Below are 14,851 nucleotides of genomic sequence, written 5' to 3'. Positions count from 1 at the left end.
ATAATGATCTCTAAACGTGCGTTACGTCTACAATAAGTTAACTAAGTAATATGAAATGACGTCATTTTTCGGATCCAAAATAAATAAGTCTGAGTAGAACATATGTTTTCAGAGTGATCAAATAAATAAGAACAGGCCAAACTTAGTAATGGAGAAGAAATCAATTTTTGCATACAATTAACACGTTCACATCGTGGAAATATTTTATCTTCTCATTTTAGGCTACTATTTATTATAGAAATATAATTTTGTCGTTCATAAGTCCGCTCATGCTTATTAAATATGTACTCGTTGAAAAAAATTCTGATTTCACTTGCAACCATTCAATATTGTTTTTCATACTGCCCGTTACAAAATCGTACTTGGAAAATTATCAGAAAATAATAAGATCAATCAAAATGTCAAGTTTCGAACCTCCATGATAAAATGGTCTCATATAGCGCTGATCCTTGCAAATATTTTGACTGTTTTGACGTCATGGAGCTGCATTCAGCATTTGTGAAAACGTTTAGGAGAATTGAAAGGTTGAAAGAAAATGAGGAAGATGAAAAAAATTACACATATCTATGGGTTTTATTTGTGTGCAGTATTCACATATACTGATGTGTTCGTATTAGCTTCCACGGGCAGTTTGATTGATAAGTTTTCATCCAATTCCAGGATTAAAGGACTGTAATTCTGTAAGTAATCCAGAACAATCTCTAGATCCTTCCTTCCTGAAATGTTTAAATTCAAAACTGGAGTTAAATACGAATTCTTCCCGAAAATAGAGAGCAAAAAACAAGCTTATCCTACGTTATGTAATCAAATTTTAAGCTACCTCGAACAGTAGCAGATAAAATGAGGCGACATTTTAATTTTGATACAACATTGAGCTATGTCTCCAGACAACAATCACATGATTACAGATTCCAATATCAAAGGAATCCCCGAAATTAGATAGCCTCTTTATTCAGCCACTCTGTTCAAGGTAAGCTTTTAATACAGTTTGAGGAAGTGAAAAAGTTTTGTAGTAGCTACGTGCCTAACTTTTGTATCTCGGATTTCATATCGAAATTTCCACAGTTTGTTGCTGGTAAAACTAGGAAAATACGTATATTAGTTTGCGACATAGTGATTCCCTGTAATATTTAACTCCAATGGAAGCAATTAAAACCTATCGTTTTTATTCCGTAGAACTTCGCATGATTCGTCCTCGACGATCTAGAAATTCTATAACGAAGTATTAAGGTTTATTTCTCCTTTTTTTCATGAAAATATTCAAAGTCGGAGAGATTTCTAAAAAAAAAAAAAAAAAAAAAAAAAAAAAAAAAAAAAAAAAAAAAAAAAAGAATTGAAAACCGAAATTTCGGGAGACCATAATCAAAATACTAGTTCTTTCTAATTTCGCACTAACTATGTATTGCCAGGTTTTGTGATCAAGTTTGCTCTTTCAGCAGAAACTTATAATTGGAAAAGGGCTACTTCAACCGAGGAATAAGGTAACTATGCTCTCTGACTACCACCCCCTTCAGTTTTTGAATTCCAGTATGTGACATTTGTGTAAGATCTCACCTGGAGCCCAGAATCTGGCACGCTTCTTAATCTGATCGAATCCACTTCCACCATTGTACATCCATTCACTCATGATGATGCGATAGTATTTGTGGATGATTAGAGGCTCGTACCTCGGTATGGGACAAGTCGCACACCGAACGTAAACTTCTGAAACTCTCTGTCCTGGTGGCTTAGTCAAATCAAATTTCACCTTCATACCTGCGTGGAAGTATGAATTCAATGAAATATAAAGGACATCATAATAAACGCACCGTACTCTAAGAAATTATTTTTAAGAAAAAATGAAGAGGAGCACAAGTGCTCTTCGATTCAGAGAGAAAAGTTTCTTAAAGCAAATCTTTTTTTTTAAATTAAAGAAAATAAATTTTGGGTGAACGAAATTTGTTTTAATTCATATAGGGGTTTTTTAAAATTAAAAATATATTAAATATTTCATCGTTGATAAAGTTAAAATTTCTCCAAATTAAAGAAAACTCATTTCGACTGAAATACATTACTTTCCCTCAAAATTTATTTTCTTTGAAAAAAGCGTTTTCCACACGAAGAATTTTTATTTAACTTTTCTTTTAATTCAAGAGAATATTTTTAAGAATTTATTGTCAATGTACAAACATGCAGCATGCAAACTTTGACGAAATAATAAAGGGACACGTGGTATGGTAGCAGCCGACACTCCATGGGGTGTATTTGTCACCCAAACTCTGAGCAACTTCTGCGTTTTTGACGGAAGTAGAGGCATAGTCTTTGCTCTGAAAAAATTGGATTTATTACTGACAAAAAAAGGAACCATTTTCTTGACGGTTTTATGTTTTGCCGAAAAAAAATTCAAGGCATCAAGAAAACCTAATATTGCACCAAGAAAGAAAATTTTTAATGACGATTTTCACGAAATTCCTTCGAACTCTCTTCAAATTCGTTGGTTGTAGCAATCGGAAGAAAATGTTACAGTGGCATTGAGCTTTTCGTTGCACCGAGGAAACTTTCGTTGTCATAGGTAAAATGTTACTTGGTACAGCAAAAACTTTGTTATGATGAATCAAAGTATTGCCTGAATAAAATCCCCCATCCTCGCTGCGCCTTTATTCATAAAATATATTTTTATGTTCCATTTACCTGACATTTGCAAAAACGGCGAATTGTCCTTCTCCACGGAGCGCTCGAGAAATTCTTGAACATGCTGCCCATTCAATTCCACCATTCCAAAATGATCATTGTAAGGAAATGCCTCGTAGACGTCGGCATATGTTATAACTGTAACATTTATGCAGTTTCAATCAACGCAAATACTCAAAAGATTATGCCTGTTGCAAACTGTTGGCAAGCAAGTACAATTGCGTCCTCACGGTTTTGAAGGCGTTTATTGACGAGGCAGAATAAGCTACGATTTTCGGCCGGTCCACCAGGAAAACAAATAGAATATATGCGTACCTTCAGCCTCTTAACGATAAATTGTAATTTATGTGTTACCTGGAAACCACCTTCTCTGACTCTTAAAAAACGGGTTTAAACAATCCTTTTGAAAACAAAGGTATGCGAAATACTCTTGGTTTACTTGACAGCCGACAAAAAGTACTTATATAACGCGGGAGGAATGTTCCTGCCCATTCGATGAGGAAGTCAACCACGAAAAGATACAAGTTTTCACCTCGTTTAGCAACCTATAAAGGGGCAGGGTCGGATTTAGGGGGTGGCCACATGGGCCGCGGCCCATGGCGGCATATTTAGGGGGAGGCAAATTTTGCAATTTTTTTAAATGTAGTCATAAAGAAAAATCGGATTCAGAAAAAAAATATACAAACGAGAGAAGGTGACAAAATCTCTCATTTCCTGAGAGTATAACTCTAATTTTGTGGTCTTTCTGTGATACAATAGACAGCACCTCTAATTTGTCGAGTTAAGACTAAGAGAGAAACCGAACACGGACTTTGGCCAGGAACAGCGCGGCGCAGAGAGCAATGATGACGAGAACTTGAGATGAAAAGGAGAAACCCTCGCCTCGGCGTGGCGCGGCGGCCAGCATGTATTAGCGCCTACAAGACTGCATGGATACTTCACGCGTTGCGTCAAATACAGTGCGGTCGCTGCGGTTAGCAGCGGGCGGCGTGAAACGCGTAGCGCCTACAAGACTGCATGAATACTTCACGCATTGCGTCAAACACAGTGCATGCAGCAGCGGTCGACGTGAAACGCACAACACATACTCTGGTCTCTGGTCGTAGTTACAACATTACCTCTGTGGTAACAAGTAGTTTGATCCTGGTAAAAGTACTGTACATCGTTAGTGGAACCGGAACCCTTTTTATCACAAAAACAATACTGCGATTAGGACTAGAACAGTCTGCAGGATCAGAAATCCGGGAACAGCGACACTTTTTTCCCCCTATAATTTCCTTCCATCAAATTCCAGTTGGACTGACTCTTATGTATTATTTTTACAATGTTTACCTAGAATAAGTATGCATAATGCGCTTCTTACCTCCTTGCTTTATTGCCGGACGAAAACCATCGGCGTGGAGCACACCAACAGCTGCTCTGGTCCAACTTCGGCCCTCTCTCTGCTTCGAGTACTGGAAACAAATTTCACCTGAATGCAGCTTAAAAAGTATTGGGATTTGGCCTATTATCAGAGGGAAAAGCAACCCTGTCTTTCCTTGATTCCTCTTGTCACTATATCTAATTCCCACTTATCGATGGGTCATATCGATGGGTCTTATCGCTGGCAATCACACATTTCGGTTTGGATATTGCGGACTTTCATTGATACTGAAATTTTTACAAATAGTTAAATAATTTATCAACGCAATGTCCTGATAATGTGTAAGTATGAGCTTTTTCTCTGTTGGAAAAAATTCCTGTAAAAATTTTCAAACCATAATGTTGGTCTGTCTTTCCTGAAATAAAAAAAATTTACAAGCAGATACTTTTGAGCAATGTAAGCGAGACGCCTAGTTCCCAAGTTTTGTGAATGATACGTCATCACTGCCGTTTTGGCATTTTGAAACTCCTTCTATGTTGTAAAAGTACGATTGTCATTCTTCATTCTATATCATTGGATTTTTAAATAGAATTCCCCGCAAGAACAGAGAGGAAGTAGTACTACGGTTAGAATGGGGCTTGCTTATCGAAATCCCATTTCTCTTACTTTTACCACACCCCCTTCTATTTTTCAGGTTTCATTGATACTTGCGAAAAATGAAGGCGATTCTGAAGGACGTTTTCCCTTAAATTGTAATAAGCTCATTTCAAAAAGCTGCGCGGGGACGGTCTGGATTTATTCCTCTATTCCTCTTCCATAAAAAGTAGGTATTTAATACCTAGTTTTTTTTTTAAAAAATAAAATCAACTATCGTTAAATCTTCTCTCCAAAGAAGATCTTTTCATTATTTGACAAACAATTTTAATCCGCAGAAAGTTGGAAGAAATTGGCGAGCGAGCGTGAAAATATATCCAGCATACTCTCAAGTTTGTCTATACTGATTCATGATATGGACATTGGACTTAAGTTGGCAAATCAAATTGATTTGATGAAATCGTTCTCGACATTTGGCCAATCTTAGAGATTTCAGTAGTCATTAAGACGTACTTTTCCCTTTTGAAACTTTAATTTGTCCAAGGTGGCATGCATCTTAAAAGTGCTGGCTGCTGGGATTCAGCATAATTTTGACTGGAAACTGGAGAATGAAGGTGATTGATTTTCAGAAGTGTTTCTTTTGTTTTTTCCATTTATTTTATAGCTGATATTTTATAGGGTTTTGGCATCAGTTTCCTTGGCTACAACTAATTTACCTCAAACACCATAGCATCTGTGATCATCCTGCCTGAGAGACATTCTTGACGATCACAAACACCGCCTGCTTCATCTAAAGGCACCAAAGTCTCGCCAATTTTCTGCATCCCGTATGCTTCCACCTCATTTCGCCACGGTTGGAGTTTGGCCTCGATTGCGGGATCTGGAAAAATTAAACCATAGAGAGATTATTTTTCGGGTGTAATCTTGTCCAAACTTCACACGATTTTGATGGTTTAATGTGCCCCTCTTTCCACATCCCTAATTTTTCTTCCTCTCGTGAGGTCAACGGATGCAACACTTTTAATATCAGCTACCACCTCCTGCATTTTCCTGAAGATGTCGTCAATTACGATATTTTTCGGTGGGTGTTGTAGGGTACCTATAAATGTTCACTAGACGTTAAGACTTGCCATTCGGACGAATCGTGTGATTTTTGCTGGTTGGAAAGTTTCAAACATTAGAATACTTAACTACGACTTTTGTGTATGATCCTTTGACCCAATTTTCCGGATAATTTACTACACCCGCCACCTAAAGCCCCAAGGCCTACGACATATCTAGTATTAATTTCGTCAATCGAGAAGAGGATGAAAATATAAAGGTATGAAATCATACACCTACCAGTAGATGTACCTACTGGTAATGTTCATAATTACCTGTTCGCACTGTTTTGTCCAATAAAATAGGATTACCCTCCCATGATGTGACCGAGTATCTGCCTCCTTTTTGGTCAAATTTAACTTTTAAGTACCCGATGTACTTTGAGAAAGCGCCTGCTTGAACTATTAAAACTTTGCGTCCATTTGCTTGCGTCACGATGGTTGGATACTGCCCCTCAGGTTTGTCGTAATTCGGGGGAGGCGTTCCTGAAAATTGAACAGACAGGTAAGCAAAAAATAAAGGGATAAAATTACATATTTTCAAGATTGATGATAGTTTACAGGACTTTTAGACAATAATCGCCTAAAGATGATTGGTGGGAGACAGGTTCAGAATTACCTAAGCCCATTGATAACCTTTGACTCTCAGAATTATATGTGGTTAGGGAAAAAAATGTAAAACAAGGTCTTGATTGCAAAATAGATCATCTACTTCGGGCGAGGGTCTGGTCATATTTCTTTTTACAGTGGATATCAATGAAGAAACTATCTGGGTCTACATCTGCATTGTTATAGATTTTTTTCAAATTTAATTTTTTTGTAAAATTCATACTTTTTTGCAATACTTATAGCAGGTCTGTAGTTCGGAGTTTCTCATATGTACAGGGTGTTTCAGACCACCCGTACCAGGCCTTTTTCTCGGTTGTTTTAGGTCGCACGAAGTCGGGGACCGCGGAGTTGAATAGGGAATCGACCCCAAGGAATCCGAATTTCATGGTCCCGAAACCCCCCCCCCCCCGCCCTCCCTTGGGGGGGTAAAGGGGGGGTCACGATGCTAAAAGTCACGGCTTCCGACCGAATTGCGGATTAATCGCATCAGAATTGAAAAGCACGGAAAATTTCACGTGAAATTGACCCCTAAAAATCCATAATCGGCCCATCCAAGGTCCAAAAATGACCCCCTAAAGAGGGGGACAGTACCCCCCTCCATAATTTCTCTTTGGTCTCAAAATTGACGTAGATTCTCCAGAAAAAGATGGTTTCCCAGGTAATCGACCCCGAGAAATCCAAATTTCATGGTCTCGAAATTCCTCTAGACCCCCTTGGGGGGTAAACGGGGGGCCCAATTTTAAAAATCGGGGCTTCTTTCCGAATCGCAAATTGATTGCATCCAAATTGAGGAGCAGAACACTTTTACATCTTAAGTGACCCCCAAGAGTTTTAATTGACCCCCCTGAACGGCAGAAAGTAACCCATGAGGAGGGGGGCTTCGTTCCCGCCAAAAATTTCTCAAGATTCCTCTTTGGTCGCAGAATTGACGTCGATTCTCCACAAAAAGGCGGTTCCTGCCCAAAAGGGCGGGTAGCGGAGCTTAGGGACCATGAAATTCAGAATCCTCAGGGTCGATTACCTGGAAAACCGTCTTTTTCTGGAGAATCTACGTCAATTTTGCGACCAAAGAGGAATCTTGAGAAATTTTTGGCAGGGGCGGAGCCCCCCTCCTCATGGGTTACTTTCTGCCGTTCAGGGGGGTCAATTAAAACTCTTGGGGGTCACTTAAGATGTAAAAGTGTTCTGCTCCTCAATTTGGATGCAATCAATTTGCGATTCGGAAAGAAGCCCTGATTTTTAAAATTGGGCCCCCCGTTTACCCCCCAAGGGGGTCTAGAGGAATTTCGGGACCATGAAATTTGGATTTCTCGGGGTCGATTACCTGGGAAACCATCTTTTTCTGGAGAATCTACGTCAATTTTGAGACCAAAGAGAAATTATGGAGGGGGGTACTGTTCCCCTCTTTAGGGGGTCATTTTTGGGCCTTGGATGGGCCGATTATGGATTTTTAGGGGTCAATTTCACGTGAAATTTTCCGTGCTTTTCAATTCTGATGCGATTAATCCGCAATTCGGTCGGGAGCCGTGACTTTTAGCATCGTGACCCCCCCTTTACCCCCCAAGGGGGGGCGGGGGGGTTTCGGGACCACGAAATTCGGATTCCTTGGGGTCAATTCCCTATTCAACTCCGCGGTCCCCGACTTCGTACGACCTAAAACAACCGAGAAAAAGGCCTGGTACGGGTGGTCTGAAACACCCTGTATATGCATAGATATTTTATCTATAAAGTATACATATTTGTTAACAATTTCTCGGATGTATGTAGGCACAGCTAATATGACGTGTAACATAGAAAAACACCTTGCCTGTGTACAAGAAAGTGTGTGAGTGGGCGCCAACAATGATATCAGCATCAAGAGTTTTTGCAATGTACAAATCTTTCGCGTAACCTGCGTGTGCTATAGCCACCACCACATCGACTTTATCGATTTCTCGCAAGTCTTTAATCACCTGGTTCGTCGCGTATGCCTCATCGTGGAACACCAAATTCCCCGTATTTTGCAAATTCTGAAATCGAAACGTAAATTCCGTCTAAAATGGTCACAAACATGATCTGTGGTTTAAATTTTATTTTGAGAAGAAATGGCAAACTTAAACATGTTCTTTTGCAATAAGTTGAGCTGCACTTCCAAAGTAGCAGTGATCACGATAAATAGCGATTTTATCGATTGGTTATCGCGACTATATCGGTGGCAATATATCGAGGTATTATCGCATTAAAAATTGCGATCTATGGCGATTAAATCGATACACATCGCAATTTTTTGTTCGATAAAATAGCGATAAATTTTCGTTGATAAAATCGAGATTAAATCGCCATTTATCGCGACTTTTATTTCGAAAATATTGCGATAAATTGCCTGGCGATAAAATCGCGATTTTATTCCGATAAGATCGAGGATAATCGCTCAGATGTTGATGATCTTAGCGATTTTATCGCCGAAAAAATTGCAATATACCCCGATTTTTCCCTTGGAAAATGCTACTTGAGTTGAGCATGGTGATTTACTGGGAGAGATGAACCAAATTTGTTTGATTAAGCGGAGAGCGTTGCTCTTCTTATATATAAAAAAAAATTACGGAATTTTAACGACGTCTTCATTAATATAAGCTCAGGTGATACGCATAAAAAAACAAAGAAGTGTGCATTTCAAGAAGAGTAATCCCTCGGTTGAGATTGAAATTTGTGTCTAGAACTTTCTTCTTTGTGCTCCTTTTCGAGTGTTTAGAGCGTTTTGAGCGGTATGAGTGCTTTGAGTGGCTCTATCTTAAGGATGGCAGATCCCGGAAATAAAAATGAGACTTATCGATGTGGAAACTCATTCTTGAACGTAGACAAGGTACATAAAGCTGTGCAAACAAAACTGCATTTTATGTACGAGGAATTGTTGAGTTTCACACGTACTTTTTTTTAGTAAGATCAACCTACTAGAAGTGCAATGTCGATGTGAAAGGCAACTTTCTATCTTACACATGCATTGTACTTGTGGTAAGAGAGATAGTCGATTTGAGAGGAATTAATAACTGACACTGTTTGACGCCTTGAAGTATTCTTCAGTGTCTTCCGCGTGGAAAATTTGTGTATATTTGATTTTGCTCAACTTTTCGCTATTATTTTACTTTCAATTTTTTTTTCTTCACAGAGATTGTCTGTCTTTAATGGACCAAATTTCCACACAAAAACTATGAAACAAGTCCATCATCTTTCAGTGCAGTTCTGAAATCACATTAAGAAAATAAAATTCTGACAAGTCAGACTCAACATCGATGGCTAAAGTTAAAGTATATGCATTTTTCCATCGTAACGTTTCAAAATCTCCAATCGCACTTTACTTTTCGAGAGAAGAAACTAACCAACATATTCTCTTGATATTGTCCGTGGATACATTTAAACGAGTGACAATAATTCCCAAAAAAGTTCAAGAAAAGCTGTTGATTATTATCCCTCTAAAAAAAATTCAATATAGTAGAGATTTGCAGTCTCGCAATCAAATAGACGCATTTTTATACTTTAGCCGTCGATGTAATTTCTTTAGGGTGATTGTATTTTTTCCCTAGTGCCCATTGAAATTTCACATTCATCATTTCCTTTAATGAACCATTCGTTATTCTTCAATTCCACTTTTTAAGAGAAATAAAAATAGATATTGATCTGCCATTCCGCTGAAAGACGTTTAAATTCTTACCGGATAGTCGGTGGTGACGTATCCGACGATACCAATTTTCAAACCATATCTGGTGACGATGTGAGAGATTTGGATGAAAGGTTCCAACTCGGGTTCATTTGAAGCATCAACATTCGAAATCACCGTCTTTACATTAGTTAGCATCGTCAAATAACTGGCCGCTGCCTGTGGTCCGGCTAAATCGAACTCATGGTTCCCTATCGTCTAGATAAGAAAATAATATAAAAATCAAAACACCTGTAATCACATGTCAATCCGCAAGGGAAGTGGATAATCATCGCGATATGGAACAACTTTTTCTAAAATAGTAACTTCAGTTAAAATCTGTATAAAAGCCATAACCTAGGCCTCTTATAAAGTCATTGCCCGAACAGCAAACCAAAAGAACTGGCCGTCTTGAAAGACGTCTCTTTTTAATGATAGAAACAAATTTTTAGGAAATAATCAAAACATATTCTGATACCTTTATTTCACGGGATTGTGAATTACACTGCGCCATGATAATTGCAGCTTGCTTTAGAGGTTTTTAACAAGAGAGATAATTATGAGAAAAACCTGAAATGAACTACATTTTTCGATTGGGAACTAAACTTTATAGCTCATTAAGGAACTTGTGTATGTGCGTTAAGTTTCTCTATACTGATGGTTGCTCCTACAGATGGGCCAGAAAGAGTAGTTCCTCATCACAAAATGTTGTCCTGAAGTTGTTATAAACTTAATGGTACGCCCATTATTGCAGAATTGTTCCGTATCTCTGGATAGTTCCGGTGTGGACTTTCCTTAAATCTATCACCCAGTGTGATATACAGCAGATTATTGGAAGGATTCATCAAGTCCCATGACCCTAACGCCTGAATACAACTATTCGAGCTCATGTGCTGTCTGTTTTGCATATTCATCGATATGAAGGCGCTTCTCATTTTCTCGCGGACTCAGGCGTTTCGCGCTGTGGCGAATGGTCGGTGATGAGATGCTACAGCTACACTTCCACCCGAAGAGCTCTTAATCCCCTCTCCTCCTTTCTTACGGATTTTTTGTATTCTCTGTACAGATGGCTTTCTGCTCCATGGTCAGAATTAAAATGATGAGGGGGGGGGGGGGCTGTTTAAAAAAAAAAAAAAAAATTGGGTGCCTCTGCAAGAACCTACCTGCACATCAACTGGTAGCAAGTTCATAAACTCTGCAGTAACATTCCATCGGAAAAGACCAAACCACAGGGTTCCTGTGAATACGTCCCCTGCATTGACGACTAGAGCATTCGGATCAGACTGCTTTAATTCCTTTATTTTTGCGTGCATTCGGGCAAACCCTCCTGAATCATGGGGTAAAATACACAATTTAAAAATTTAGATTAAATTGTCCATTTCAAAAATCAAAGTGGCGGAATGATTTCTAATGTTTTCAATATAGGTACACGATTTAGGTCCGTAAAAAAAACTATTCAGATTTGACCGCTGAAAATTCTCGGTTTCATGAGAAATTTGATAGGAATGAATGGTAAAACTCACCACCTTCAGAACAAATTTCGCTGAATTCCAATGCAAAAAAGCCCTTTCCCGCTCGACTAAACTACACAATTGCATTCAATCCGATTGTGATCTCGTCCATTTCTTAATTTCCGTATATATTTAAGTTTTGGTGAAAAAACCAGGTAAACTAAATGTGTCCCTGTAAGACATGATAACTATCACTTGCCAGACTTTCTTCGTGTTTTTGAAACTCAAAAATGAAGCATGTAATTCTCAACACAGTCTGACGTCACTGCGGATTATTATTTGGACTGCATTTTGCAATTTGGAGCTATAAATTCTGGCTCATCTGAAAAAACACTTATGTGCGTAAGAAACTAATGGCACATACGTTGTTTTTAAACCGGGCCGGAATTTATAGTTCCAAATTGCAAAATGTAGTCCATTTGCCGGATAGGTCTCGAGGAACTGTTCAACGAACAATATGTTTCCTGTTTCTCCATCACACCAGTACCGTGCCCATACTGCCCATCTGACATGTGCTTCTCATGACATTAACGCATCATTGTTTTGAAGTATACTTGAAAATAAAACCCTTCAAAAGTTGCAGACGAGCGATTTCTCTCGGCTCTTCTCGAAGAGTCATCGTATAGCGTTGATACGTGGCTATAGTTGAAAATTAAAAAAAAAACTCTAAGAGAATTCACGCTTAAACGAAAAGCTAAGCTCAGATTGACCCCAAATTAATGTAAAAGGAACCATCGAATAAATTATTCCTTTCTGTACCAAAAATATTTACGCGATTTACTCTTCATATCGACGATGTAACTCCCAAATCACATATCTCGTTTGCGGTGCTTTAAAATGTCCGCTCCTACATATATTTCTTATCTTTTTTCTTTTTTTTTCTTTTAAGGAGAACAGATCATCACCATGCTTTGAAGTTTACACAGAATTTCCTTCACGCAGAGAAGAAAAATCACAAACATCAAACAAATTAGAAAAATCGAAGTTCTAAAGAGTTGATGTTGAAAACAGTTTTCTATTCAAAAACTACGGTATGACAGAAAGTCTGCAACATCGTGGTTCGGGAGTATCACTGTCGATATTCTTCTTGCTAGAAAAATTTTTTGAAGCTATTTTAAAAAATCATGATTTGGTCAATTATTGTTATTCAAGATAAACATTTTAAAAAAAACCTTGAGTCTTTATCAAGCGTCAGGATCGCCTCTCTCGCAAAAAATTTCCGAACCACGACTTTGGAATATTGATACAAGACGCATTTACCCATATTTCATCACATATTGCTTCCAATAAGTCTGATTCGATCGAAATTAGGTACGCGCTTAGTCATCTATAATTAGCCTGAACAATGGAGAGGTTAAACAAATTACGAAATATAGGAAATCGGTCCATTACCTACACAGGTGTCTTGAATATCCTTTGTGCATCTGCCACCTTTATTTTGTGGGTCGACTATATCGAATCTAGAATGAAAATCATTAAAATGAATTATTCTCAACTCAGCTGCGAAGATGCTTTTGATGGACACCAAAAGCACTACACTCAACACAAGTTTTAGGGGTGTCATTATAATTGTTCTACAGGCTACGGCTCCAAACTTTTGAAAAAAGGACGGTTTAAAATTTCACGTTCACAAATCGAATTTGCACTTAAATTAATACCCAAAAAACACTAAGCACTCCAAAATGTTTGAAACACCCAATCGCGGCACATTATTTTGGATTGATTTATAGAAATTTAAATTCGTTGAGCCTGGGAACTATTTCCACGTCAGAGGCTAGCTAGAAAACCAGCATCTAGCCAGCTATGATGATTCCGACATAACGTCATGTCATCTGAACTGCGAATGACCCTTCGATTGACAAGTAAAAGAGCTATCTTCGCAGCATAACTAAGATCCATAACACTTCAGGATCAACAATCTCGGCTAATCGGAAGATTAATTTTTAAAACTTAACTTGCAGTATTTCAAGTGTTGCTGCGTACTTACATCTGAATCACTTTCCTAGGCTTCATTTCTGTTTAAAAAGACGATCTATTCCGCAATAATTTTCGATACTATGCCTTGCGGCTGAAAAAAGATGAGAGGACATTGATGTAAGTAATGTAAGTGCCAAATAACCTCTCAATTAAAGCAGATTAGCGATTCTCTTTAAAAAATTGAGATTATAGTGATTTTGCGCCAAAATTATCAGTCAGTATGTAATTGCAAAAAAAAAAAAAAAAAAAAAAAAAACTCCGGATCTAAAAACTCCATGTACTCCCGTACTACATAATTCTGGTGTTGATATTTCCTTAATTATTTCAATGTTTGATGATTTATTGTAATGATTGCTTGCGGTGCCTCTCTTCTATGTTTTCTCTTGAAAGTAAAAATAGTGTCAAAAGCATTGACGTTGGCAATGAAAAATGGGGCACCAACCTCACCTGCATGATCAAACTCTCCAAATCACCGTTTGATGTCATTGGAAGGCCGCCAAAATTACGTCAGAGGTATCGACCCAGTGACAGTCATGCCTCGTTAAATAAACATTAGTGCATCATTCAATCGTAGGTATCGCCCTCACGAAGTATGTTCAGACACCGGAGAGATTAACGCACAGTTGTAACTTTATTTGAAAACTAAGGGGTACGCCTCCCGACCGCTTCTCGGTCCAACCCCCCCCCCCCCCCCGAAGCACTTCGCTCCTTAGGCATTAAGCGTTACGCCTTACTATTATAATTTTATATTATAGAGTATGATACGCATTTAACCAAGTGTCAAGCGTCACCTCTTGGAAACATCCTCTACAAATTATCTAGAGGCTATCTGGCTTACTTACCTTATGGGCACCGCATTCAGGCTGAACTCAACTGCGGGCCAATTATTGAAATTAATAGACAAAACGATAGACAAAGAAGACATAGGGAGAAAGGAGCGATCCTATTGGTTGAAATGAGTGGTTCCTATAAACTAAGGGAGAAAATGATGGACTAACTATCGGGTCCCTCGTGGGTTGCCGTTAGTTAGTCTATTACCTACCTCCTTTGTCCATTGCAACCACCCGCCTCCACCAATAGGATCCTGCCATATCTCTTTTGTCTTATTTGTGTATAGCTTTGTCTATCAATTTCAATAATCAACCCGTAGAGGAGAACATGCAAATCGAGTCGACGTAATGGCCAAATAGCCAATCTGATTTGGTCGTGCTAACAGGATGACGGAAGAAATGCTGCCACATGAGATGCTTGACCGGGATGTTCCTATACCGGGAGGAGATGGAAGGGGACGCCCAGTAAAAGTGCAACAATAGGGGATTTTTTTTTTTTTTTTTTTTTTTTTATTAGTACTTTA

The 14,851-nt window shown here is 38.4% G+C and overlaps 1 protein-coding gene and 1 long non-coding RNA gene across 2 annotated transcripts; one reads left to right on the top strand and one right to left on the bottom strand.

The window, feature by feature from the left end:
• Positions 1 to 554: 554 nt before the first annotated feature.
• On the bottom strand, positions 555 to 13,394 carry LOC109044320 (apyrase). The gene is made up of 10 exons (XM_019061985.2): positions 12,913 to 13,394; positions 11,173 to 11,336; positions 10,025 to 10,228; positions 8,144 to 8,345; positions 6,004 to 6,213; positions 5,344 to 5,507; positions 4,034 to 4,124; positions 2,671 to 2,808; positions 1,555 to 1,755; positions 555 to 716 (listed from the first exon to the last, which is right to left on the bottom strand). The coding sequence occupies exons 1-10, from the start codon at positions 13,082 to 13,084 to the stop codon at positions 574 to 576; spliced, it is 1,689 nt and encodes a 562-aa protein (XP_018917530.2). The 5' UTR covers positions 13,085 to 13,394; the 3' UTR covers positions 555 to 573.
• LOC140224217 (uncharacterized) lies at positions 4,131 to 5,493 on the top strand. The gene is made up of 2 exons (XR_011899482.1): positions 4,131 to 4,856; positions 5,306 to 5,493. It is a non-coding gene; the product is annotated as an uncharacterized lncRNA (long non-coding RNA).
• Positions 13,395 to 14,851: the final 1,457 nt, after the last annotated feature.

Source organism: Bemisia tabaci, chromosome 3 (genome assembly GCF_918797505.1).
Source record: "Bemisia tabaci chromosome 3, PGI_BMITA_v3".
Lineage (NCBI taxonomy): Eukaryota > Metazoa > Arthropoda > Insecta > Hemiptera > Aleyrodidae > Bemisia > Bemisia tabaci.
The sequence above is the reverse complement of the archived record's forward strand: the minus strand, read 5'-3'. Positions and strand labels throughout refer to the sequence as shown.

Coding starts and splice junctions, on each gene's coding strand:
- LOC109044320 (XM_019061985.2), bottom strand. CDS start 13,084: ATGACACCCCTAAAACTTGTGTTGAGTGTAGTGCTTTTGGTGTCCATC. Junction 5,508..6,003: donor GGACAAAACAGTGCGAACAG/GTAATTATGAAC, acceptor TAATTTTTCCAG/ATCCCGCAATCGAGGCCAAA. Junction 2,809..4,033: donor TCCGGCAATAAAGCAAGGAG/GTAAGAAGCGCA, acceptor TAAATGTTACAG/TTATAACATATGCCGACGTC.